At 40.5% G+C, this 26,378-nt stretch overlaps 1 protein-coding gene across 2 annotated transcripts in view; it reads right to left on the bottom strand.

The window, feature by feature from the left end:
- Positions 1-26,378, bottom strand: part of VCL (vinculin) — a 111,830-nt gene that overhangs the window by 10,929 nt on the left and 74,523 nt on the right. For both annotated transcript variants that reach the window (XM_027858738.1, XM_027858728.1), the window contains exons 7-16: positions 24,403-24,493; positions 22,199-22,346; positions 19,247-19,400; positions 18,333-18,508; positions 12,645-12,835; positions 8,311-8,510; positions 5,998-6,126; positions 3,915-4,064; positions 1,971-2,079; positions 544-846 (exon numbers count right to left, since the gene is read on the bottom strand). In XM_027858738.1, the coding sequence (XP_027714539.1) occupies positions 544-846; positions 1,971-2,079; positions 3,915-4,064; positions 5,998-6,126; positions 8,311-8,510; positions 12,645-12,835; positions 18,333-18,508; positions 19,247-19,400; positions 22,199-22,346; positions 24,403-24,493 (1,651 nt within the window). The remainder of the gene's footprint in view (positions 1-543; positions 847-1,970; positions 2,080-3,914; positions 4,065-5,997; positions 6,127-8,310; positions 8,511-12,644; positions 12,836-18,332; positions 18,509-19,246; positions 19,401-22,198; positions 22,347-24,402; positions 24,494-26,378) is intronic.

The following is a 26,378-nucleotide window of genomic DNA, read 5'->3' as shown; positions in this document are numbered from 1 at the left end:
TTTTAATGGGGCAGAAGGTATGAATACCAAATCCAATCTAAGGAAAAGTCACATGATTTGGTGTAATTTGGTGTCAAAGGACAACTATTATGCACTATGGGGAAAGTCATCTTATAAAAACTAGCCAATCTTAAGTTTGCCAGATTACTCCATTAAAAAGGGGTACAAAGGAGACTAAAACATCTTACTAGGTAAAGAGAGTAGGAGAAGTCATAGATTAGTTATATAAGGTAAATATTTGGCAAATGAAATTTTTAGCTAAGTATCTACTGAGGATGGAATGTGGCCAAAGTGAACAATGACTGCAGAGTACTAGCAGCTACTTAGTTTGGAGGCATTCTGTATTCTGAGAGTAGAGAGGACATTTTTCTATGCCATGAGAAAACATGGCCATGGGAAGGGTAAAGCACATGATCCTTCATACTGGACCAAGAAAGTGTAAATCTTTTATTCTCAAGGTGAATCTGCAGCTTATATCATATTAAGTGGATTCTAGCTCTAATCTAATAACATATGAAATGAGATGAGTCATTTATTGCTTACCAGGATCAGAAATGTTTCCAGCTACAGCTTTTGCATCCATCACCATCGGGGAAATGGTTTTGCTCAGTTCATCAGAAGCGGCCTTCACAGCCTCCCGGAACTTGGGATCCTCAGAGTTTTCCACCTCCCGTTTGGCTACTAACAGGATCCGATTGGCTCGTCGAGCAATGCTGGTTGCCCCAGCAACGAGCATCTGAGGCTGGATGTTAGCCATAGCTACTTTACACTTGTCAAGGTCTTTCTTAATCGCTTCCTCAGAAGCATCCAGCAGAGATTTGGTATCTATGGCTTCATCCACCAGCCCTGCCAGAGAAAGGGAAATAACACTGAGATTCTGCCCTTCTGAGAACAGAAGCTCCCAAGTCCTACGGATCACACAAATGTTTGCTGAAGTTTCAGCACTCAGAACTCCCTCCTTCCTCTGAAGTCTTCCCAACCATCAAAAGCTTCTGAGGGATTACAGCCTTTGAAAAGGGCAGTCTGTGCCAAGGGTCCGGACCAACTTACAGATTTTATAAGAGCAGTCATCAACGGCCTCCAAGCCTCCATGTCGGCAGCCAAAATGCGCTGCTCTCCAGAAGAAGCAAGGGATGCATCTGAGACTATCACCACAACACCTTCACACTATCTGCTAAGAGCACGGTCTCTCTGTCCTCCTCACTCCCCGGCCATCTGCTGCTTCTTGGCAGGTGCCCCTGCCCGAGACGAGCCATGAGGAGCGCTCCAATATCCCTAAGAGCCTGCTTCTTGTCTCTGTTACCTTGATGCCAACACCTCATGAGCTCCACTTTCATGTCTGGCTACTGGGGGACCCTGCCACAGGAGGTGCTGCCACTACACCCAAGGCCTTCCTGCCCCCATCTCCCTTCTCTCCCGTTCCTCCCACGGCTCAGAATGAAGACGACTAGGAGATGCCACTTCAATTGAGCAGGCTCAGGTTTGGTGGTGGTTACAAAAAAACCCACAACAACAACCCCACTACATAGCTAAGATGAAACACTGAGACGGGTTGTGCTGAACTGTCGCTATTGTCATTCCGTGAAACACGAATCCCCTGAAAATGACAGGAGCGCACAAACTGCTCCCTCACATTCACTGAAACCAGACCCAGGCTGGAGGCAAGCAGGGACACTATTCAAAGACAAGATAGGAGCCTCCACAATGGACCTCGCACCGCCAGGACAGCCTGAAGACAAGAACGCCTCAAAGGGCCTCTCTTCAGCCCCAGCGGGGAGGTTTGCCTGAGAGGTGCCTGCTTGGTGTCTCCAAGCACAGCCAAGCTCAGGGCCCAGCACATGACTCCCCTCTCATCCGGTTACAGCTGGGACACATTTCCATTCCTGCTCAGGTTTCCAAAAGCTCGCACTCCTCCTTCAAAACCCCAGGGGACAGAGCAAAGGACAGCTGCCACCTTCCACAAGCTTTACCTGTCATTTTTTCAACGTTATCAATCCACTGATTCTTCATAGTTTCAAAATGTTCATACGCAGCCTGATTTCCAGGGTTTCTTAGTAAGATGCGAGCAGCTGAGACGACCTGCCAATAGCAAAGGCATATTTAAGGATCAAGCGATCTGACGCCCAGAAATAAGCTGAAGAACACACAGCTCTGCGCTTGGGGAGAACCAGGCTACCGTGCTTCCCCCCAAATCTGCTCTGTAGGGCCAAAACCCCTGCACATGCACTGAGGAGTCACAACTCATGCGGTTTATTTGAATTCAAACTTTTAAGTTCATGTATACACACAATTCTACTTTACACTCAGACCCTAAAACTCCTGTTTTACAATCCAAGTCTCTCTTTAATAATGAAAAATGCGAACAGCAAATATAATGTTATCTTTGGGATAGGCTCTGTTCAATTACACAACTGACCCTTGGAAAGAAAAGGAAAAAAGGAGAAACCTGACATCTACTGAAACTCTAGTAGGAAGTCTTATTGCCTCAATCATGTGTTTTATGAAAGGCACTATTCACAGAAAGAAGTCACTGGGAACTGATTTATGAAGTGAACTTCTAATAAGATATAACTTTCAATTTTCAATTTTATAATTAGCTACTGTGTCAAGAAATTACCTATATCGTTGGAAAGTTCCTCTTTTAAACACGGAGACAAATTTCTCCTTTCCAAATGATCTAAAAAGCTAGGCGTAAACATAAGGTGGCAGTTCTGTGCCAGGGGAAGGGGGATTAACCCTATTAAAAGGTTAAGACAACTACTTACAAGCAATTGGAGGGGTGGTGTTGATCCCCTCTACTCACTCTAAAACAAATACTCAAGGCTCCAGTTTGGAGTGTGAAGGACTTTGTCTACGACCTTTCCTCTCAGCCTGCTATGCCTTGTTCTGTCTGTGGCATGAGCAATCAGTCAGGCTCCATGGCTGAAACACTGCTCTTACCTCTCGATCTTTCTCCCTCACTTCTCATAGCCAGTAACCCAGTCCTAGGACCCCACCTCTGTAATGAATAGCCCTCAAATCTTCCCCTTCTCTCCTCTGCTACTGGCATCATCCTAGGCCAGCATCTCACTACCACCTGCCAAGATTATTGCAGACACCTCCTGACGGTTTCTACTCTCCACCTCCTCTGATCCATCCTTCACACTGCTGAACTGATCTTATCAGCACAGAACTAATCATGTTTTCTGGCCGCCAATATCATGTCTTAACTCTGCTTACAGAGGCAACATCAAACCCTTCCATCTGGTATTATTCTCCATGTATTCCAAGGTGACACCAAATGGCCCTTGCTTTTTCCTACTCCAAGGATTGGTTTACATTGTTCTCTACATCAGAATGTCAATGCTGTTCCACTGACTGACTGAATGTTTATTTGTGTTTTAAATCCCATCTCCAGGTTCTTCCCACAGCCTCTCAGTCAACACCTCATTCAAGGGACCTTTCAGGTAATATTTTGTAATAAATGCTTGCTGATGATTGGAGTTATTTATGCCTTATCTCTCGCTGAATTATAAACCCCCTGAAGGGAAGGATAGTAACCTGCATGCCAGAGGTATTTAAGGAAGATTTTTTTGAAGTGACTTGAATTTGGTAAAATAGGAAAAAACCCAAACCTTAGAAAATATAAAATATCTCCTTGACCTGAGACACTAAATCATGTTAACTGATGGTTCACACATATTTTAGGACTTTAACTCTTGCCTGACTTGCGTCTTCCCTCTCCCAAATAACCTATTGGATGAACAGTAAAATAATATGAAAAAAGCACGTGATGGCATGAAATACAATTTAATTTTTAGAACACCAACGTAATAGGTTTACAGGAGAAGAAGGGGGAAACAAGGACACTGAGGATTCAGAAGATTTCTCACAGTTTGTCCTCATTTTCAAACGAGAAACAAATCAAGCCAAACCTGGGGCGTCAGTTCCCTCGCTGTCTTCACCGAAGCCTGAATACCCTCCACAGTTGATTTATTAGCTGTCCCAACAGCAGCTGCCTTCTCTGCGGTAGCCCCAAGCCTTCCAGAGTGGTTTTCAAAGTTAGCTGCTCTCTCATCAAACACCTAGAGAGAAGAGACATTCTGACTTTTTATCTCTTTAGGACTGTGAGGAGTTATTCTCAATGTAAAGTCTGGAAGAACTGCCCTAAACCTAGGTGAATAAGGCTGAGTTAGCACTCATTCCTTCAGCCCTGACAAGTTTGGTCATACATACGCACGCGCGCGCACACACACACACACACACACACACACACACACACACACACAAACCCCACCTACAGAGGACACAGGGTTCTACCTTGCGTTACAAGGAACTTAATGTGAAGAAGACACAGTCCCCAGACTCTCCAGAAGTCCACAATCTAGTTTGGAGAAGAGAGATAAATCTACAGCTATAAATGTTAAATTCACGATGTAATATGTTAAAAATAAAAACTCCTCCATGTTTTGGATGGTCCATGGAATTTCAAAGCTGTGCTTGGGTCTTCAAAACACAAAACACTGCCACAAATAATCTCCATAATAAGGTGTAAGAAATCTGACTAATGTAGTTCATCACAGGGTGTGTACATGCATATGCCTGAAACATCAGTGAGGCTCATGAGCTTTTACTGCATGTAAATGCTGAACTGTTAAATGAGATGACAATAAACAGCAAGATCTTACTGGAAGTTGCAGCTCTCCCATCTAAGTTAACTTGTATCTGACAGAGCCAGACGGGCAAGGCTGCAAGGCTCCACAGCCTGTGAAAATCAAGTTGTTTCATCAAATGAAACAGTAAAAGCTCCTAATTCTTCTGAGAGGCAGTAACACAGAGGACTCTGACCAGTCCTAAAAAATGGGTCCAAGCTTCAGCGTATTTCTTTATTAGCTACAGACTTTGGGAAACTCCCTTCTCCCCCCTGAGCTCCGTTTTCCTCATTGGTGAAACAAGGATAACATCACTGTATTAGCAGTTTCACAGGACTATAACAAAGATCAAGTGGGAGATGAAATGAGAAAATGGACAAGGAAGCTATAATTACTAACCTTGTTTTCTATATGAAGGAAATGTTCAGACCTGTGGCTTAAAAAATCCAGGGTATGTTTAATAGCTGATTTGAGCTCTACTGAATACACCTCTTTATATGAAAATGTATGAATTACTCTTCGTCAGAGCAGGTACATAAAATGCTTCAATGCCAGGAATTCTATGCTTCTGTCTCCTCAATCCCCCATGACACTAGGTATACAACTAGCACTCTCTCAATCTTTCTCTCTCTCTCTCTCTCTCTCTCTCACACACACACACACACACACACACACATTCTGGGTAAGAACCTAAAGCATAAACAGCCCCAGCCTTAGAAGGCCTGTAGGCCAACTATCCAGCTCCATTCTTACTACAGTGCCCTGTACCTTTCACAGATCCTTTTACTTAGACTGTGACCTCTTTTTGCCTTGATGTTTTGTAGAATCACACAATATTAGAGCTTAAAGCCCTTAAAAATCATGCAGTCCAATCTCTTCATTTTATACATGAGGTGTGCCCAAGGTCATACAAGACAGTGACAAAGTGTCACACAAGTACAGGACAGCAGCAGCACTATTATTATTGACAGATCTTTCCTGGATTTTAGAAGACCCCAAAATGACTTTCCCAGTCATTTAGGGCAGAAAAGGAAATTATGACTAAAGCAGGTGGGTAAAATAAAATATAAATAGCAAAATCAAACAAAACTAGTATTGCCATATAACTTCTCCAGGACAAGTACATGCAAACAGCCCCTGCCTCTTTCCACACCTTAGTCCCAATTTCCACTTTTGCTTGCCCACTAATGCCCTTTAATGTGTATTTTAACCTCAATGAACCTATTATGAAGCGCTAGATGAGATATGATCTCCACCTCTCCTCAAAAACACCATTTCCCATTAGTCCTTCATTCCCTCAAGGGATGGCTCTACATTGTAACTAGCACCTACCAAGAAGGACAGAGAAAGCTATAGATATACCTACCTCATCCCTGTTTGGCGCATCAGGGGGTGCAGTGGCCGCCACTGCCAACAGCTTGATGGGTGTTGTGGTATCGCTGAAAACATCCGACACTTCCTGAGTCATGGCCTCTTGCATCTTTGTTTTCAGATCCTTAAAAATATTTTTTTCCAAGTGAAAATGCCCCCAGAATTATCCAACTGGAAGCATGTCTGTCAAATCAAGATTCCTGTACCACTTACTCCACAGTTTATTGAGCACCTAGCTACACCCAAGGAACTACAAAGCATACTTAAAAAAACATGGTTCCCAACCTCTAGAAGCTTATAGTCTAATAAAGGAAACACCTAAGACATATCAGGTGAAACTATATATTCTCATGACATCTTGGGTCAGCTGAACAAGACCCCGAGCTTTTCTTTTGGTCATATCCTTGAAGGTTAGAGGATTGAGATCCAATCTAGTGGAAGGCTGCTGATTCTTCATAATAGCTCTAGTTACAGAATAAGGTTTGCTGATGACTACAGAAATAGTGAAGGATGTCTAATAGGTTCTTTTCCTAATGTTATATTTGGTGTTATTATTATTAAAGGAAACATTTTATGTTAGATTTTCTTTATCTGGTAGAAACTAATTGCAGAAACATACGTTTCTATATTTACCATCTTTGAGCATAATATAGACTTGGATTCTTAGAAGTAAACAAAAGATCCCTAACCCCTTATAATTTGGATTCTGATTCATCTCTCAACTGTTTTCTCCAAAGTTACCAATGGTTCATTAACTGCCCAATTCAATGGCCTTTAAAACATCCACAAGCTTCTTAACCTTCCTGCAACATCTGACGCTGCTGACAACCCTCCAGAATACTCCCTCCTCATTCAAATTTTGAGGCACTGCTCTCTCCTGGGTCTCCTCCCGCCAGCCTGGCTGCTTCTTCTCAGTCTCCTTTGCTAGGTCATCATTAATGGCCGCCCTTCCCAACGATGGGGGTACTCCAAGGCTCTGTCCTGGGTCCTCTTCTCTTCTCTCTTTACAGTCTCTATCAGGAGCTAACCCTTAACTCTATGAAGATGATTCCTAGGTCTCTACATCCAACCCAAGACTCTCTGCAGAGGTCCAGTTCCATATCACCAATTGCCTATCAGAAATTTAAAACTATACATTTCACAAATATCTGAAGCTTCTACATGTGCAAAAGAGAAGTTATAGTAACCCCCACCCCCAAACATCCCCCTCTTTCCAACCTCCTGTTTATGTCTGGAGTACCTCCATTCTTTCAATCATCAATCCCCCAGCTCTGCAACCTTGGAGTCATTTCAATTCCCCACTCTCATGCCATCTGCATGTCTTGCAGGTCTTATTGGGTCCATATCCACATCACTAGCCTCTGTCAACCTTCTCTCCACCCACACAACCACCACCCTAGTTCAGTGTGTCTTCATGCTTCAAGTTTCTCCTTTGTACAACCCATCCTTCATAGAGCTGCCAAAGTGATATTCCTAAAGCAAAGGTCTGATCATGTAACTGTCCTGCTCAAAGAGCTCCAATAGCTCCCTATTGCTTCTAGGATCAAAGACAAATTCCACTGTCTGGCATTTGAAGCCCTTCCCAATCTTGCCCCAGCCCACATTTCCAGACACACGTATGTATACGTGTGTGTGTATGTATGTGTATGTCACTTGCCTTTATTCACTCTTCAGTCCAGTTAAGCTGGTCGTCCTGCTATTCCTCACATGACACGCCATTTCCCATCTCCTCACCTTTGCCCAAGGTCTCATCATAGAAGGCATTCCCTGCTCATCTCTGCCTCAAAGAATCCCTCCTTCCCTTCAAAGCTCAGCTCAAGCCTCACTTCCCACAGGAGGATTCTGCTGATCCTCCCAGTTGCTAAGGCTTCCATTCCCCCCTACACAAAAAATTATTTTGGATTTTCCTTATATATATTTTGTATTTACTTATATGATGTTTTCTTCAATAAAACGTAAGCTCCTTGAAGCAAGGATCCATGTTGTTTTTGTTTTAATACCCCCCAGTGCCTAGGAGAGTGTCTGCACAGAGTAGGGGCTTAATAATTGCTTACTCACTGATTGATCCTATCATTTGTTACTATTACAGTACATAATATAGTACCATCTTATATTAATTTTGTAATGGAATTTTCCAAATTTCTTGCCAGAGACAAGAATTTTCTGTTAGCCACAGATTTCTTTTTCTCCTTGGCCACAGTCTTTTTACATCAAATACCGTAAACTATACATAATCAAATGCTATACATAATAAGATGCCTATTCTTTTAAATAATTATGTCAAGAGTGTATTAATTGTAGGTCTTACCTTTAAGGAATCCTGTAGCTGGGAAGCAAGAGCCCTGGCCTGTGGACTCTCTCCTTCCCCTCTTGCAGCCAGGTCTGCCAGCTGGGCTGTTAGCTGGTCCACTCGGTCACATTTTGCAAGAAGATCTTGGCGATAAGGCCCCATCATAACATTGGCAAGACGATGTCCTTCTGCCACAAGTCCACGGATTGCAGCCTGACCTGGATCAAAAAAGAAACATAAACTTTTCTTCATGAAAAAGTTCAGGGCAGATAAATAGCACAGTGGGTAGAGCACTGGCCCTGGAGTCAGGAGGACCTGAGTTTAAATTCAGCCGCAGACACTTGACACTAGCTGTGTGACCCTCGGCAAATTACTTAACCCTGACTGCCTTGCCGCCGCACCCCCCCCCCCAAAAAAAGAGTGGGGAGTTCAAGTGTAGCTGTAGCAACAAAGTCCAATAAAATGTTTTTTCATTACTATCCTATGCCAGAGCTACATCTTCAAAGGGTAGGAGCACTAATGCCACTCAGTAGAGTTGGAGTATGAGTTTCTTAGAGGTGCCATTCCTGTCTTCTAAGGCAGTCCCTAAGGCTCTCTGCCACACATTCTCTCCTCCCTTTCCATTCTTTCCCTTAGTGATCTCACCAGCAACCATGGACTCAATCATCATCTCTATGAAAACAACTTCCAAATCTATACAATCAACCAAAATCCCTCTCCTGTATTCTAACCTCACACTGCCAACTACTTAGTGGACAGCTCCAACTGGATGTTTGTCAGTATTTCAAACCCAATGTGACCAGAATGGAATTATCTTCCCCTTATAAACCTTTTCTCTTCCAATCCTCCATGGTTCTGTTGACAAAACTACCACCCTCTTGGTTACCCAGATTTATATTAGTCATCCTTACTCCTCCCCATCTCTCACCCCTACATTCAATACTCTCTTATCAAGGCCTACAGTTCCTACCTCCATAATATCTCTTGCATATGTTTCTTTCTCTCCACTCAAAAAGCTCCATCCTAACTCAGGCCTTCATAGCTTATTTGGATTATTTAAATAACATTCTATTTACTCTTCCTGTAGGTACTCTGCTCTCTCTAATCTAGCCTTCAAAGAGCTGCCAAAGTAATATTCCTAAGGCCTAAGTGTTACCTTATCACTCTCCTGCTCAAATGCCTTCTTTCAGTGATTGCCCATTGTGTTTCTAAGGTAAGAGTCAAGCTCCTCAGACTGAGATTTAAGGCCCTCCCCACCCACCTTTCCAGCCCAATTTCACTCCTCCTTTTCACACATTCTTCTTAACAGGAAATGTGAACAAGTTTTCCCTCTGTTCAATACCCAATCCCACACAATAAATTTACATAAATCATCTTCCATGTGTGGAACGCACTCTTTTATCATCTCTGCTTCTCCATTCACATTGTCACCTCTTCTATAATTCTTGGCCTGAGCACCACCTTCTCCCCAGTTACTAATGCTCTCTCCCACCTTTGTATTTACTTATATGAATACGTGGTCATGGGTATCTCTTAAGAGAGGGTTAGCTCTTTGATAGCAGGGGCCTTTGCATCTCTAGTAACTTGCCAAGTGACCTAAACACAGCAGTTGTTTAATATGTGTGGGCTGAATTAAACTTAATAAAATGATAAGCTTCTTTTCCTCTGCTTTGAGGAAATTCAGTAACCCCAGATTTACTCTCCTTGTCTTTGCCCAGATCCTTCCCTTTCCTCCACATTCTACCAAAATCCTTTTTCCAACCACATTATTTCTAGGATTGTTTCTCTGTTCTCATTGTTCCTTCTGTCCTTTAGTTAAAAATCTTCTACTTTTAACAGCTTCATCATTATTTTGTCCTAAAATTCTTTAGCTAAATCTGATTCTTTATTTTTTTTTTCCAAGGGGAGAGAGGGCTAATCCATTTCTTCCTCTAGTCCTTTCAGGGTATTATTATAATCTCACTTACTGTACCTTGAAAAAATTCTCCTTGGTTACTCCTTGAGGCTACTGTGACTCCAGGGCTGCTTCTTCTAACCTCTGCTTGCCTTTGCTTTGCTCATTCGTTATCTAGATTCTAAATACTCTTTGTCTTCTTGATATTTGTAATTTTGTGACATGATAATATCCTAATACATTTATGTGCTATTTGTTCAGTCATTCCCGAATGACTGGCTACATGAGATGTTTACAAGTTTTTAGATAGTATGATTAATGCTGTGATAGCTATTTCTGTAAAGAGCTTGCTAATGGGATCACTGAGTCCAAGAGTTCAAAGTTTCATAGATCTTATTGGATACTTCCATATTGCTTTACAAAACGATTCATGAATTCATAGCATCTCCAAAAGTGTGATAGTATGCCTACTGTGCTACAGTTGCAATAGCAATGAATTTTTATTAACTATCTTTACCAATTTAAAGGATGTAAGGCAGTTTCTCAGATGTAGTTTACGTTTCTCTGCAAAAGTTTGAACAATTTTTCAGGCAGCTATTTATATTTATTTTTCTAAAAAACTACCTGGTTCATATCCTTTAACCACTTATATCTACTGCATAATGGTCTTGCTCTTATACTTGTATGATAATTCCTTATGGATTTTTTTAAATTTCAGATTTTTATGAAAAATATTTATGTCTAATTTTTCCCCAATCTTTCTTTCCATTTTATTCTGGCTACTCTATTGTGCAAAAAACACTTTATTTTTATATAATAAAATCTTCTATTACTAATTATTTTTCTACTTGCTGAACAGGAAAGAAATTCTGTCCTCTCCACACCTTCAAGAAAGCTATCATTCCATTTTCTTCTTTTTAATGATTTAAAAAAAATATTTATATCATTTATCCATTTGTAGGATAGCCGGCATGAGTTATGGCTCTATTCCATTTTTTTGCCATACTCTTGGCCAATTTTCTCAACAGTTTTTATTTGTCTGTTTTTTGAAAAGCAACACATCCAAGAACAACGAACTACAATGGAACCCTCAGGGCTTCGCCCCAGGAAGGCAGAACCAGAAGGATGAGGACAGAACTTCCAGGCCTTCAGCAAGACAAAAACAATAGAGCTTAACACTCAATTACCAAGCATAACTAGTTAAATAGCCATCAGATCATGGCTTCCTTTTCCAAGGGGCCACACCAGAGGTGAGCTTCAGGAGGTCATGCTCTCCCTGCACAGAAGTAATACACTTTCCCCAGGTGTAAAAAACCGCTAAGTTACAGCCCTTCTTTCTGGTTTTGCAATCTTGGATTTATCAGATACTGGTCCATTTTATGCCTCTGATTCTACTTTTGGATTATTTATTTTGTTCTTTTGATCCATTTTACTATTTTTGTTTAATCCAGCACCAGATAGTTTTGATAATTATTACATAATATGATGATCTTAGATGTGGTAGGGTCAGAGACCCCTTTCCTCTTTTTCCCCATTATTCTCCTTGACAGTCCTCTCTATTTATTCCTCCATAGAAGTGTTACAACTTGGAGGGAGGGGAAGAAGGAGGAAGGGAGAGAAACTGGAACTCAAAGTTTTAAAAACAAATGCTAAAAATTGTTTTTACATGTAACTAGGGAAAAAGAAAATACTAAATAAACAGTTAAAAATGTTGTCACTTATAGGAAGTTATAATGGAAAAAAAAAGCAGCATAAGAACAAAAATGTAAACACTAAGTATGTAAATAAAAGCAATATGTGAGGGAAATACACAGAAAATAAAGAATTCAGCTGGGGCAACGGAGGCGAACAAGGATGTTTTCATTACTATCTTTTTAAAGCTAACATATTCTTGTAAAAACTCTACAGGATACCAACATATGGCAGTGTATATTCCTATACATAAAAGTGAATACTTTCACTGGTGTTTACTACACTCAGAATAATTTTTTAAAACTTATAGGAATTTCTGACAATTTTGCTTTCTATGTTGGCATTAAAATTATTGTTTTTCAGGGGGATACTGAACAGGTCCTTTTAACTTCTCACTTCGGGATACTTCCTGGAAGAACAAAGGCCTGCTCTTCATTTACCAAAATTATACCTTAGTGGATGCTTTGCAAAGGAATGGAGGAGCTAAATAGTAAAGAGGTACAAAGCTGAATGCTCAGAAGTGGGGATCCAAAAGCCAAAATGGTCATCTGGACCTGAGCAATGCTGGGATGACCCATGTGCAGCCAAGTCATTTATCCTGTCACCCTCTCAGTTCAACTGCAGCAAGAGGAGGTTAAGACTAAGGACACTGACCAGAGGCTTTCCAAAAGCTTTGGAAAGACAAATGGTACCAGAATGCTGGCCAGGGTGGGCTCGTTTTCATTTAGTACAATAGAGTGAAAACAAAATCTAGGAAACACCTTACCTACGCCCCTATCGTCCACTGTGGGGTTGTCAATCCACCTCTGAGCTTGCTCAATCTTGCCCTCCAGATGGACAGCTGCTTTGGCAGGTCTGCTATTGGCCACGGCCCTGTTGGTTTTGGTCTGCAGGTTCTGCAGGGCTGTGGCGATCTGCTTAGCCAAAGCCCGTGCCTCGGGAGAGTCTCCTTTCCCCCTGAAGATAAAAGAGTAGCTGCTCAAGTCATAAACTCCAGCTAAATTAAGACAATGAATCACTACTGACCATAGTTAAAAAAATACATACATTATTGTCCCCCAAAAGAAAGGGAGTTCCCAAGAAGACAGACAAATTAAATTCATTCTTACCATGATAGATATCGTATAGCCCAGGAGAAGCTGTTTACACACAACCTCAGACCATGACTTAAAGAATTGCAACAATATAGGAATAAGAGAATATTCATAATGCAGTCAGAAGCAGATAACTAGTCCTAAGGCTTTATTACTAATGACTTCATTACAAATAACTTAATTTCTAATCACATTTGAAGAATCCAATCCACTCTGTCTAAAGCAAAGTCAGCCTTAGGAAGGAGTTGTCCTCTTTGCATAATGCCTTAAAAATCTGAGGCAGAGGGCTGGCCTAGAGGTCCTGTTACGGTCACTAAGACTTAGGATCCTATACAATCCTACAAAATCTCTAAGTTACTCATTTTACTCTCTGAAACACACCAAAGTGGCCCCTAAGTATTTGGTTATGTTCTCAATTCCAGATCTCAGTAGAGAATGAATACACATAACTGACCATAAAGAGATGGCCTACTCTCACCAATATTATCTTTAAAATTCTATCTGCAGCAGCAAACATTTAATGAATGCCCCCTGTATGCAAGAAAGTATGCTGGGCACTTAGGGGAGATACAAACAGATCTTTACCCTCAAAGGAGCTTCTAATCTAGCAGAAGACAAAGAATATAAACATAAAGGGATAGGTAACACTCTAAAGTAGAATCTGTGAAGTGTCACAAAGATAGTATATATACTGTGTTTTTTTGAATACAGAAGAGGGAGAGAATACTGGGGGCTGATGAGATCAGTTATTTGGGTTCAGCCTTAAAGAATGAACAAGATGTCTACAACAGGAGAGAAAGTGAGAAGGGCATTTCAGACAAGAGGGAAGGAGAGAGCAGAGATACATAAGAGAGAATGCACATGATTAGGGTTGGTCTGAAGTAAAGAATTATATAAAGGAATATTGAGAGATAAGGCTGGAAAGGTAGATCAGATCCCAGGGGGTGAAAAGCTCAGAATGTCAGGATTAAAAAACACTGTGCTGTATGTGACCACATGTGCACAGCATCATGTTAGTCAAAGCTGACAACCTAAAAGTGATGGGATTCATACGGATTAACTTTTTTTTTTAAAGTCAGGGATGGAGGAGCAACATGGCACAGTAGGTAGAATTCTGACCTGGGTTAAGCTACCTAAAAGTGCTGCTTTGTATTGGTGGTTCCTCACTGATGTGTCACACTACAGGTCAGGCCAAAACCCTGGAGGCTGACCACATAGGAGAGCGGAAGAGCCCACCCATCTCCCAGGTATAAACAGAGATACCCAAGGGCTTGGGTACATGCAGGATGTTCAGCTGGCCATGACACGTAGAGCTGAGGATAGTTTAGAAGATTCACCCATCCCACAGTGGACAACAAGGCTGTAGGTAAAGAATTTAGTAGATTTTTTTTTTCACTTTATTGAACTAATTGAAAACAAACCCACTTTGTCCAGCATTAGGGCACCACTTGTCTTTTCAAAGTTGATTCAGCCATGACATTCTTCTATGCTCACAGGCAGCTCTTTCCAAGCCTCCTTTCTCCCACTTCTCCCCTACACCCCAGGAAGTTCATTACTGGGAAAACCTCATCATCGTGCAAAATCTCAGCCTTGGGACAGATGGGCTCTTCACCACCTCTGACCCTCTGACTGCAAAGTGGAGCCATGAACGCCAAAACCTCCACTTAGGGAGGGAGCTCAGCTCTAACACCTCCTCATTTCTTACCTGGCTGCTCAACTCTGATTCTCAACCATGCCCCTTCATCAGTACCCTCCCCCTCTTACCAGCTTTCTTTTGTGGGCTGTCTTTCCCCATTAGATTGTAAGCTTCTTGACAGCAGGAACTGTCTTTCTCCTGGCACACAGTAGGTGTACTATTTATTGACTACTGACTTCATCTCCACTGCCCCCATACTAGACACCCTGCACATTCAGAGTACTTCATGTAAATACAAATAGCTTCTCAATGGGGAAGGAGCAGGGACATCTGATGTAATCTAATAGAAAAGGGTACAAGAAATTAATTTAATGCTAAAGAAAAGTGAGGAAGAAGAAGGAGCAGGACCTCTTTTCTAGACAGTCATAAAGAGATTCATGGGAGACGTGGTCCTTCAAGGCAGGAAACTGAGATGCTAAAGCTGTTACAAGAGACGTCACCGGAGAAACAAAGTTTGAGATTTCTTACTAACGACACAGCGTGGTAAGGAAGGAGAGGCTGGCCAATAGAAGTGTCCACACAACTCCCACTCTTCACAAGATGCTGAGAATAGAGATAATCTACTGCAAAGATGCAAGATCTGGAGTCAAGAAGACCTTGGCTTGAATTCTGCCTATGACACTAATACCTTTAGACCCTACATACAAAATGAGATAACTTATACCAGGTTTTTTTGCAATGTTTAAATGTTTAAAATGTTTAAAACACTTCTGAGTCTATCTATCAAGACACACAGGAATTACACGAATGCAACTACAAAATGCTCTTTACAGATGTGCCGCCTAAATAACTGGCAAAATATTGTTGCCCGTAGGGAAGCCATGCCAACAGAGCCAGTGTTTATATAGCTCTTTAAGGTTTGCAAAGCCTTTACCTATGCTATCTCATTTGATCCTCACAACAGCCCCTATGAGGTGCTATTATCATCTCCTTTTTATAGATGAGGAAATGGGGGCCGAGGCAGGTTAAGTCACTTGCAAGGCTCACACAACCACTACAGCAGAATTTGAACTCAAGTCTTCCTGCCTCAAAGTCCAGTGCTCTTTCCACTAGGCCACTTAGCTGCCTATCTTTGCCTCCCTTTGCCTCTCTGCCAAGTGGAGATAACCATGTCCTACCTCCTTCATGGAATTATTATGCCACCTAGCTGCATAAAAATAGCAATGCTACCTGAATTTATTATTAGTGTCATGCCAATCAAGCTACAAAAAGATTGTTTTTTGGAGCTAGAAAAATCAATAATGAAATTCATCTAGAAAAAATAAAAGGTCAAGACTCTCAAGGGAAATAACACACAAACACATAAATGAACCACAGTAGCACAGGGTTCAATAAACCCAAAGTCACCAAACTATGGAGCAAGAACTCACTATTTAACAAAAACTGCTGGGAAAGCCAATGAGCAATCTAGCAGAAATCAAGTACAGACCAACAGCTCATATCATGTCCCAGGGTCCAAATGGCTACACGACATAGATGGAAAGAGTGTATGTCATGTAAAGAGTGATGTCATAAACAGCTTGAAGGAACAAGTAAACTACCTTATGGATCAATGGGTAGGGAAAGAGCTGAAAACCAAACAAAGCATAGAGGAAGGAGATCACAAAAGAAAACACAGACAATTTTGATTCTGTAAAATTTAAAAGTTTTTATACAAACAAAACAAGATTAGAGGAGAAACAGTTAACAAGGGAAAAAATATCTTTGCAGTAAGTTTCTCTGAGAAATACCTAGTATGCTAAATATATAAAGAACCAACTCAAATGTATTAGGACAAGAGTCATTTCCCAATAGATAAATGGTCAAAGGATATGTACAGGCAGTTCTCAAAGGAAGAAATCCAAGCTTTCAACAAATAGATGAAAGCAATACTCAAAAATATTTTAGAAATAATTAGAAAGATGTGAATTAAAGCAACTCTGAGGGTCTACCACACACCAATCAGATTGTCAATGATGATTTTTTAAAAAGGAAAATTAAAATTGTTGAAGGGGCTACAGGAAAACAGGCACACTAATGTACCATTGGTGGAGTTTTAAATTCATCCAACCATACTGAAAGTAATTCAGACTAGGCCCCAAAATACTAAGCTGTCCATACCCTTTGTTTGACCCAGTTATATCACTACTAGGCCTATACACCAAAGACCTCAAAGAAAGAAGAAACACACCCATTTGTATAAAAATATTTATCAGTTTTTTTAGTGGTACCAAAGAACTGGAAACAAAGGGAAAGGTCATCTATTAAGCAATGGCTAGAAAAATTATTACCTGTGAATGTAATGGATATTTTTGAGTTGTAAGAAATGATGAAAAGGATACTTTCAGAGAAACCTGGACTAATGTAGAATGAAGTGAGAAGAACTAGGTGAACAATTCATACAAAAACAATGTTACAGAGACAAACAACTTTGAAAGACTTGAGAACTATGTTCAAAGCAAGACCAATAACCACTCCAGAGGACTATTTATGAGTATGTTAGCAGCCTCTTGATAAAATTGGTAATAGGTTTAAGAGGCAGAATAACATATACCTTACTGGACACAGCCAGTGTGGGAAACCATTTGCTTAACTATGCATATTTCTTATAAGAGCTTTTTCTTTTCATTTTATTTCCTCATCTGGGGGGAGGGAGGTAGAGAAGAAAGGATAAGGATAAGATAACAAAAAAAAAGAGAAAATAAGGAAAATGGGACTGATGAGGTTTTTTTTTTAAAAAATGAATAGAAGAAAGGGAAAGGCAGAAAGAAATACAGACAGAAGAGCTTTGAAAGCTACAGGTTGAATTTATTAGAATTAAAAAGAACAGCATGCTATATACAATAGAGATCTGCAGTTTCATGTAAAAAGGCTTTCTGTTCTATTAGGAATATGGAAATAACCATTTTATTTGATACCTGTTAAGGTCAGTCAAAAAACGAATTTACATAAAAGAGAACTTGCGTAGGAATCAGGTGTCCTGGGTTCTAGACATGAGTTACGGTACCATTCTACAACTAACTTAACTGTGGTCCCAGGACAGTTACTTAATCTTGCTGTGACTTGGTTTTGCCATTTACAAAATGGTGGTGGTGACAATAATAATAGCAGCTAACATTTATATGTCACCTTAAGGTCTACAAAGTGCTTTTTCGTGGGTCACAGATTTAGAGGCGACAAGGATCTTCGAAGCCATCAAGTCCAATCTTTCATTTTACAGATGAGGAAATTGAGGCTCAGAGAGGGAAAGTGACTTCTACAGGGTCACACAGCCAATAAGTGTCTGAATTGGGACAAGAGCCCAAGTCTTCTTACGTCTATCACCCTACCTCTTAGACTGTACTGCCTCAGGATAAAAAGAGCAATTTGATCACCTCACAGAGTTCCTGCAAGGGTCAAATGAAATAAGGCTACTGCTACGCTATTAAAAGTTACTGCACGTGGTCTTCATTTATCAAACAGTAAACAATAGCAGGGTAGAGTTGTATGTATAATCATTCACAACCACTTTTCCAAAGTGTTATGCTTAATTGTTTATAGGATCTGGGGATGTTTGAACATAATTTTGTTTTGTTAATGGAATAACTGGTTTTGCTTGGGAGGAAATTACTTAGTTTTGAAAAAGCTTATACACATGTATTAATTAAATGTTAAATTCTCCTTCAAATGAAAAATCATTACTCACTGTCTCCGTAGATCTGACAACTTGGAAGTCAGAGCAGAGATTTCTCCAAGGGAACGCAAAATGTCATCTCTTTCTTTAGGATCATCACACAGTTCTGCAATTTTCCGAGCTTCAGCCAAAGCACCTCGAATCTGTTCTTCTCCTTCAGGGCCCCCATTTGGATCAGCAAGCCAATTCTTCATATAAAGAAATGGCAAAAAACAAACAAACAAAAAAAACCCCAACAGATGAACAGATGATGTTGACAGTGAATTACTTAATCAATCTCATGAAGCATCTACTGTACCTTGTCAACAGTGTCTAGCAAGCTCCTGGACCTCTTTCCATACAATGACAAGTACAGTCATTTTTAAAAAACTGGCCTCTTTTTATACAATGTTACAAGGGTCCTTTGCCAGTCAATCTCTCCTACTTTTTAAGGAAAAAAAAATAGAACCATTCCTCTTCAGGGAAAATAGAGTATTTTCACATGAGGTAACATGACTTTGGGTCAGTTGAGCCTGATTAATTTTGCAGTCCCATAAATTTTACATTTGCTTACCCCTGCTATGTGCTTCTTTAAAAATCACTTATTCTGAACAAATACAGGCACATTTCCTGGAATGAAAGATCATATGTCTGCTCTATTCAACATCAAAACTATATTCTTTCTGCGACCATTACAGTGCTGAATGTTAACTGTTCAAAATACAGATCCTGATTCTGAAGTATCAAAGCATTAGCCAAAAGCTGTGTGATTTTCAAAGTTAACCTTCTGAAGCTGAGAATCAGTCACTGGACAAGAACACAGCCCTCCAGTGGTGACTGACAACAAGATAAATCACCCTCTCCTGACTGTCTGCGAGGACAAGAGACAGCTCGGGACGTTTACTGAACGCGTGCATCTCTACTTCATCTCCGCCCCACATCCGTACCTGGGCAGCATCAATCTTCTTTGCGATGCTTTGTTTTGAATTGGTCATGGCCTCCAGTTTGCGGGCTGCGTTCTCCACCTTCGCCGTGAGCATATCTAGACCCTGAGACACCTGCTGGGCTTTCTGCATGACCATGGGTGTGGCTCCTTGTCCCCTACTCAACAGAAAGATAGGCTGTTATTGTGACCCCGCAAAAATACACAGTCGCAAAATGTTCCAACCAGCAGAAAAGCACAAGTCATTTTTGTTCATGTACTTGTATCCTTTCCCTTCTTCAACAAATCTGGAAGAGTACATAGGCATAAACAAAGCAAGGCATCTGCTTTCTCTGCTGCTCCTTAAGAATACATCATTAACTTAGTGGAGAAGCAAAGCTACTTGAAAAACCAGGGCTACAAAGGAATCACCTCAAAAAACCCTGAAACATTAGGGAATAATTTCTCTTGGCGATTACTACATAATCCACCCTAAACTCCAAAGAAAACCGTGTTCCCAATTATAGTGGCCTTTGTTACCATAGTGGCACTCTTGAGAAATGTCTACTTTCAAACATTAGCAAGTGTACATTTCCAGAGCACCTCAGTTTTTTGATATATAGAGTAGTCAATAGTTTCATTTGAAAATCTCCACTCTCTGCTTACATGCGACCTCCGCATGCCATGCAAGCCCAGTCAGTAGACATGTGGTTAAAGAAAGCTGAGCATGTCTATGGTAAACTGAGGACAACATCCAATAGATTTTAGGTTACTCCACTAAGACAGCTGCCTCCTAAAGAAGCCATTATCCAACCTATATTTTCTCACAACCCAGTGGGGCTATTGTCATAAGAACTCTCATTTACCATTAGATAAAACAGTAAAAGTGCCAAGAAGCCTCACACTCATCTGACAGAACTTCTTTTTAACAAGCCCAGGATAAAGAACAGCCATGCTTAGCAGGTCAAAGGGAATTTTTTCAAGTCAGAAGAACTATCATACTGCTTCAGATCTTTGGTTAATCTAGTCCCATCTTCTCCAACAGGATGGTTTCACTTTATAATTTATTATGAATCCGTCATTTACGAAATGATCAAAACTTTCTTTCTATATTCTATAGTATTAGTTTCTGAGTACAGTGTTCTAAAATTTTATTATCTAGCATGTAAAATAGTACATTCTTTCATTCAAACCTTGAAGACATGTAAGATTTATTCTGGTTTTCCAGGATTTGGGGAATGGTCTTTATAATTTAAACTCCAATCTTTCAAATTAATCTTCTTAAGATTTCATCTTTCTAAAGTAAAGAACTTTGATATTTTCAGTTTTTCCTCCTATAACAGTTTGCTCACTTGATATCCTTGGTCTCTCTCTTTTTATTGAGAAAGAGTGAAATACACACTTAACCACATAAAGGCACCTTTGAGAACTCCACATCAAAATCTTCTTTTGGGGAGATAAAAGGTCTGTAGAGACTGGATATTAGCAAGAGGAAAGAAAGAGGCACCCACAATTCTGCCAAATCTCCTTAACACTTCTCAGGACTGAAAAAAGACTTGCTTTTGTCCTTTCTACAAAGTTCAATTTATGTTCATGACACAAAAGGTTTTTTGGGGCTTCTTTTGGTGAGGCAATTGGGGTTAAATGACTGCCCAGAGTCACAAAGCTGGTGAGTGTTATGTGTATGAGGCTGCATTTGATCTCAGGTCCTCCTAACTACAGGGCTGGTGCTCTATCCACTGTGCCACCTAGCTGCCCCCAAAAGTTTTGGGTTTGGGCTTGCTAAGATTTTGAGGTTACATTTATGTTCCATGGCCTTTATTCCTTTTAAGGTAAAGAACAAGTGGTTCTATTGGTAAATGAAGTAAGCAATGTCTTGTGATGACTATATTTCCAATTATATATAATACCTAGGACGGTCCCTAGGCCCCATTTGGGGACATTCTACATTGTCTCTCAGGACATTCCGATAACAAAATTAGTGTTTAAACTTGTCCTACACTAGAGCTTCACTCCAGGCTACTGCCTGACGAATGAAACTGTCTTAGAGAAAGAATCTTTTATACTTCAGTCAGTACCTATATATTCTCTTGGATGTGATCCAAAATAGAACTGATTTATAATTAACTTTGTTCTTGAGAAAATGGGGCTGTATCCAGGTTTAGATTTTTTTTTTCTTAAATGCCAAGAGTATAGAGTAACAGAAAGGGACACACAATCAAAAGAAAATGTGTGGTCCAAAAAAAAAAACGGCTGAGAATTGATGAATCAGAAAACGCCAACCAGAGTAAGCAGGATACTGGTTTAGAAAGAAACTACCAGGAAAGTAATTCTAATGTCATTTCTCTTCATGGTCCCTTTCTTTCTTCCTAATGGGGGACTCAAGACTCTCATTCCCTGACTGTTGCAGTTTTTCCTTTTTACAAAAGTTCTTCTAAATCTACATCCAGAAACTGAAAAAGTCCCAACAAATGTCAATTCAGTTCCAAGACACATCCAGAGGTGAAGAAGTCAGAGCTGCATATCAACTTCATTATGAAACATTTGTAGGCTAAGAAACTTTTTTTTTTGGCTTTTTGGTGAGGCAAAGGGTTACGCAAGTGTCAAGTAGGTGTCAAGTGTCTAAAGCCAGATTTGAACTTAGGTCCTTCTGACTCCAAGGCCAGAGCTCTATCCACTGCGCCACCTACCTGCCCCAAAAAACTTTTTTTTCAATCAGGAAGTTCAGCTACAATCACATAAACTTTAAAGGTGTGTAAACTCTATGACAACTGTTTTCTAAACCCTTTTATTTTACCATGGAATGAGTCTACAATATATGGAGAAGTGTAAGAGCTAATGTGTTATCTGACCTACCAGTAATCTTACTGAAATCCACTTTACTTCTAATAATGCTGAAAAGCCCAAAACTAAATAAGCCAAGAGTTCTTGTCGGCCTGCTCCAGGAAGCTGCTCATTGAAACCAGAAGCATTTTACCTGGCTCGGTGTTCGGCCACTTGGTCGGTCATCTGCCCTAACATTTTGCAGGTACCCAGGATCTCCCTGCGTTCTTTCCCAGCACAGAGTTCACCAACTTTGCCAGCTTCATCCAAGATCTGCCTGATCGCTTGCTCCCCAGCATCTCCTACAGGCAATTAAGAGATATACAATATTTACATGCTGATGTCATTCACTGATAGATGAAATGTTTGTTGTATTTTTTACACACTGGCACTAGGAGATAGAGGAAATCAATACAATAGCTAATAGTCAAATGGTGTCCCTGCACCACAGAGATTCCTGCAAGGAGTTCTTTAAACCAAAAGCACTTGGAGATATAAAGAAGCCTGTGCTAAGATTATGGATGATAAGACCTGAGGGACAGTTTAAGGCTATTTAGGGGCACCAATTTAAAAATTTTTTAAATTTTTCCTTTATTTCCTTATTCCTTTATAAATATTGGTTTAAGGAATCTGTGAAGCTCAGCTCAACAGCTGATTCATCCCTACCTTTATAGAAAATACAACTAGCTCTTTCCAGTTCTCACTGCCATCAACTATTCTGCTTAAGGACTCCGTTGACATACTCAAGATCTTACTTCATTCTCGCCATAGGAAAGATGGATGAGGTCTTTTAAACCAAAATAATCACCTCCCTGTCCAGGGAACCAGCAAGTGTGAAAAGTCCTGCTCTACTTTCTACGGTCTTTTCTATGTCTGAGAGTTAGAACGATCCACTCCCTAAAGGGAACAGGGCAAAAAGGGAGGAGTTAGCTAGGAGAACTGGATGGACGAGCTAATGGGATTTCAACAGCAGAGCTGTTGTCTCATTTTTTGGGAATCATCAGGCAATCAAATGCTCTGAATAAATTAATCCCTCAGATAACTGACGCAACAAAAGTATTCACTGGAACATTTTCTAAAACACTCATTTCCTTGCCTCAGTAAACAGAGTATATTGAATATTTTCTTGATGACTCCCTGGCATCACTATAAACACCCATTACTTTACTGAACTATATTCTAATACAATGATGCCCACAGAAGTTCTTTGGGTCTGTAGGGCAGTTTATTCTTACATCAGAAAGTGCTACAACATTGAGCTTTCCTAGCTGGTACATCTCCTGTTTCCTCGCTCAATGTCTGCCATCCCTTCTTGCCACTATCAGGGTCTTTGCTTCTAACAGTCCCTTCGTCCTCTGGCTATCCATCCAGGAAGACTAAAAGTTGCTGGGCAATAAGATAATCAAATCAGTAACCTCAACTGTATATACAATACAATTCACAATCAATAGACTCAGGCATAAGACTGATTAGATTCTTTTCCTATGGTGGAGGGTACATGGACTGATTCTTTCTTTGGGTCAGGCACTATAAAGGGAGACTGAGGAAGGGATAAAACGAGATCTCAGGTGAATGGAAGAGATCATGCGTCATAGGGTAGAGGATCCTGGGCTTGGAAAAAGGACACCTGAAGTCTGGGCACAGCTTGGCCCCTCATTAGCTATATACATTTGAGAAGACAATTCACCTCCGCGGACACAGCTTTGTCATGGACAAATTGACATGTGATACACTAGCTCCAGCACTCTATTAGACTAAATGTTAGATGACGAGGATCGTTCACATGACAACCAGATTAGGCCTGCCAAACTGGACAGACTTAAGAGTACTGGCCTAGTTAGAAGTTGTATCTACTATGGGAGGACCAGCTTAGGAAGGTTTGGAAAGACTCTGGCTGCCATGTCATGGACCTTTCAGACACAATTGCTCTTGAAAACCCTCTCCTATGGAGTACTGTATTTAGAGTAGCAGCACTCAGATGGTATGTCAGGGTTCACTAAGCGATTTACAATTATTATCTCATTTGATCTTTACAACACTGGGAAGTAGGTACTATTCTTACTCCCATTTCACAGCTGAGGAAACTGAGACTGAGATAGGCTAAGTGACTTGCCCAGGGTCACCCAGCTAGTAAGTGTCTGAGGCCAGATTTGAACTACAATCTCCCTGACACTAGGCTAGGAGTTCTATCCATTGCGCCACCTATTTTCCTAGGTGCTACAGGGCAGCTAACATCTGCATGAATGGAAGGAGTTCTCCTCTATTTGTGTGGGAAATCTCGGGCTGAATGTACAAATATTAGAATTCTTTTTTTAACCCAGGACTGCCAAAGATACAAAAATACAACCAAAGTCTTACCTGGCGAGGCAGTAGGATCACGGAGCCAACCTTTAGCCTGGTTCAGTTTAGAATCGATGGAGGCCAAGGCTCTCTTCATGGCTTCAGTGTCCTTAGAAGAGAAATTCCCAGTGATTTTCTTACCAAAATTGTGCTGATATAATACAAAGTAGACAGATGCAGCAGTAACATAACATAGCAAGGAGACTCCTGCATTAGCTCTATTTTTTAAAGATACTGCTCACACAACAACTCTTACTTCAGTCTTCAAAATGCAGCATACCTTGCATGCAAATCTTCTGTTAATTACATTCAATTTCTCATTGTCCCTTACTGCTAAAATCCCTGGAACCAAAAGATGTTTCATTTCTATGTCAAAAAGAGAACCAGCTGACACAATCTACATTAACAGTCTTTCCGCCCAACAACATTCATCTTACTGGTGGTGGAAGCCCTTCCAATCACAGAAAGATTCAGCATGTTGGGCCACAGAACCTTTTCTTTTACATCTTGCCTTTTAAAACACATAAAAACTGATGATAATCCTTCACTGTGCTTTAGCGAAACCACAAGAACTCTGGATGAATGGTTCCTAAAAGTTAAAACATATTCATTACACAGTTTATTTGGAATTCTACAAAAGAAAATGATGAACTATAGTGGAAAGCTATTGTAGAAGAATGTAAGAGAAAGAGTATTTAAGATCCATATTTTTTTACATACTTTCTCCCCTTTTCCTCATCCCCTAATCCCATCTACCACTGGTTCCTTACCCTTAACCCCAAGAATGGGAAAGGATCAAATAGGTTTCAATTTATCATTCACAACTAGAATTCACACTAAGTAAGGTGAGCATTACTTATACAGCAAGGTGGCATAGTAGATAGAGTGCCTGGCCTGGAGTCAGTAAGATCTGAGTTCCAATCCAGCATCATTTACTAACTATGTAACCCTGGTCAAATAAATTCCATTTACCTCAGTTTCTTCATCATTAAATGGGGAGAATAACAGCACCGACCTCTCAGGATTTCCATAAGGATCAAATGACATAATAATTGTAAAGCACTGAGTTTAGTGAGTGCTAGATAAAAGTTAATGTTACTATTGATGCCAATTATTAATAATGACACTCAGATACTAGGTAAAGTGTATAAGGCAGGATTGGAACTGAGTTTTCCCACCTCCTGGCGCAGTGGCCTAGGTGCTGTACAGCAGCTAAAATCTACATTAATGGAAGAGTATCTACACAGACATAATCAGAGATGCCTGAGGTACTGAAGTAAATTCTCCATTTCTGTGGAAAATCCTGGGCTGAATGTACAAATATGAGACTTTTTTTTTTACCAATAACAACAACAACTTCATCTTTCAGGCTACTTTATAAGAATATTGACAAATCACTTTTTAAAGCGATCTTCCATATCTCCAAAAGTGTTGCTCTCCATTTCAAATCCACCTTCTTTTCTGCTGGAGGAGGAGGCCTGGCTAGCGTAGCTCCCTCAGAGAAGCCAATGAATGAGTCCTTGACACTCCAGAAAACGTAAAAAATCATTAACGTTCCCTGTCCTTTCACTGTCCCTGTTGTTCCCAGAATCTTACCACACGGGGGCACTGCCCAACAGAGGCCATCGTAACACAGACCTGTTAGAACAAGCCGACAACAGCAACCCCAGCCCGACTCTGCACATCTCAGTTAGGCACAGGGGACCAACGTCTCACCATCCTCTCTTTTCCAAATTAACAATGCAAGTCTGCTATCCCCATGCAGTACCTTCCTTGTACACTAGACAACAAAGGGGGACCACTTACTTCTCCCTGTAATGACCCATAGCGAAATTGCACTCATTAAGACTAATTACTGAGCTGGTGATATTAAAAGTGAATTAAACAATTTTTAAAATAGTCATTACTTTAAGAACCTACGTTATTCCAACAAATGCCATCGGGCAGAGGTCTGAGGCTGAATAGAGACCTACTTAACAGACTAGTAATCACTC

This window comes from Vombatus ursinus, unplaced genomic scaffold (genome assembly GCF_900497805.2).
Source record: "Vombatus ursinus unplaced genomic scaffold, bare-nosed wombat genome assembly UNPS02000749.1, whole genome shotgun sequence".
In the NCBI taxonomy this organism is placed as follows: Eukaryota; Metazoa; Chordata; class Mammalia; order Diprotodontia; family Vombatidae; genus Vombatus; species Vombatus ursinus.
This window is presented reverse-complemented; position numbering and strand designations above follow the sequence as displayed.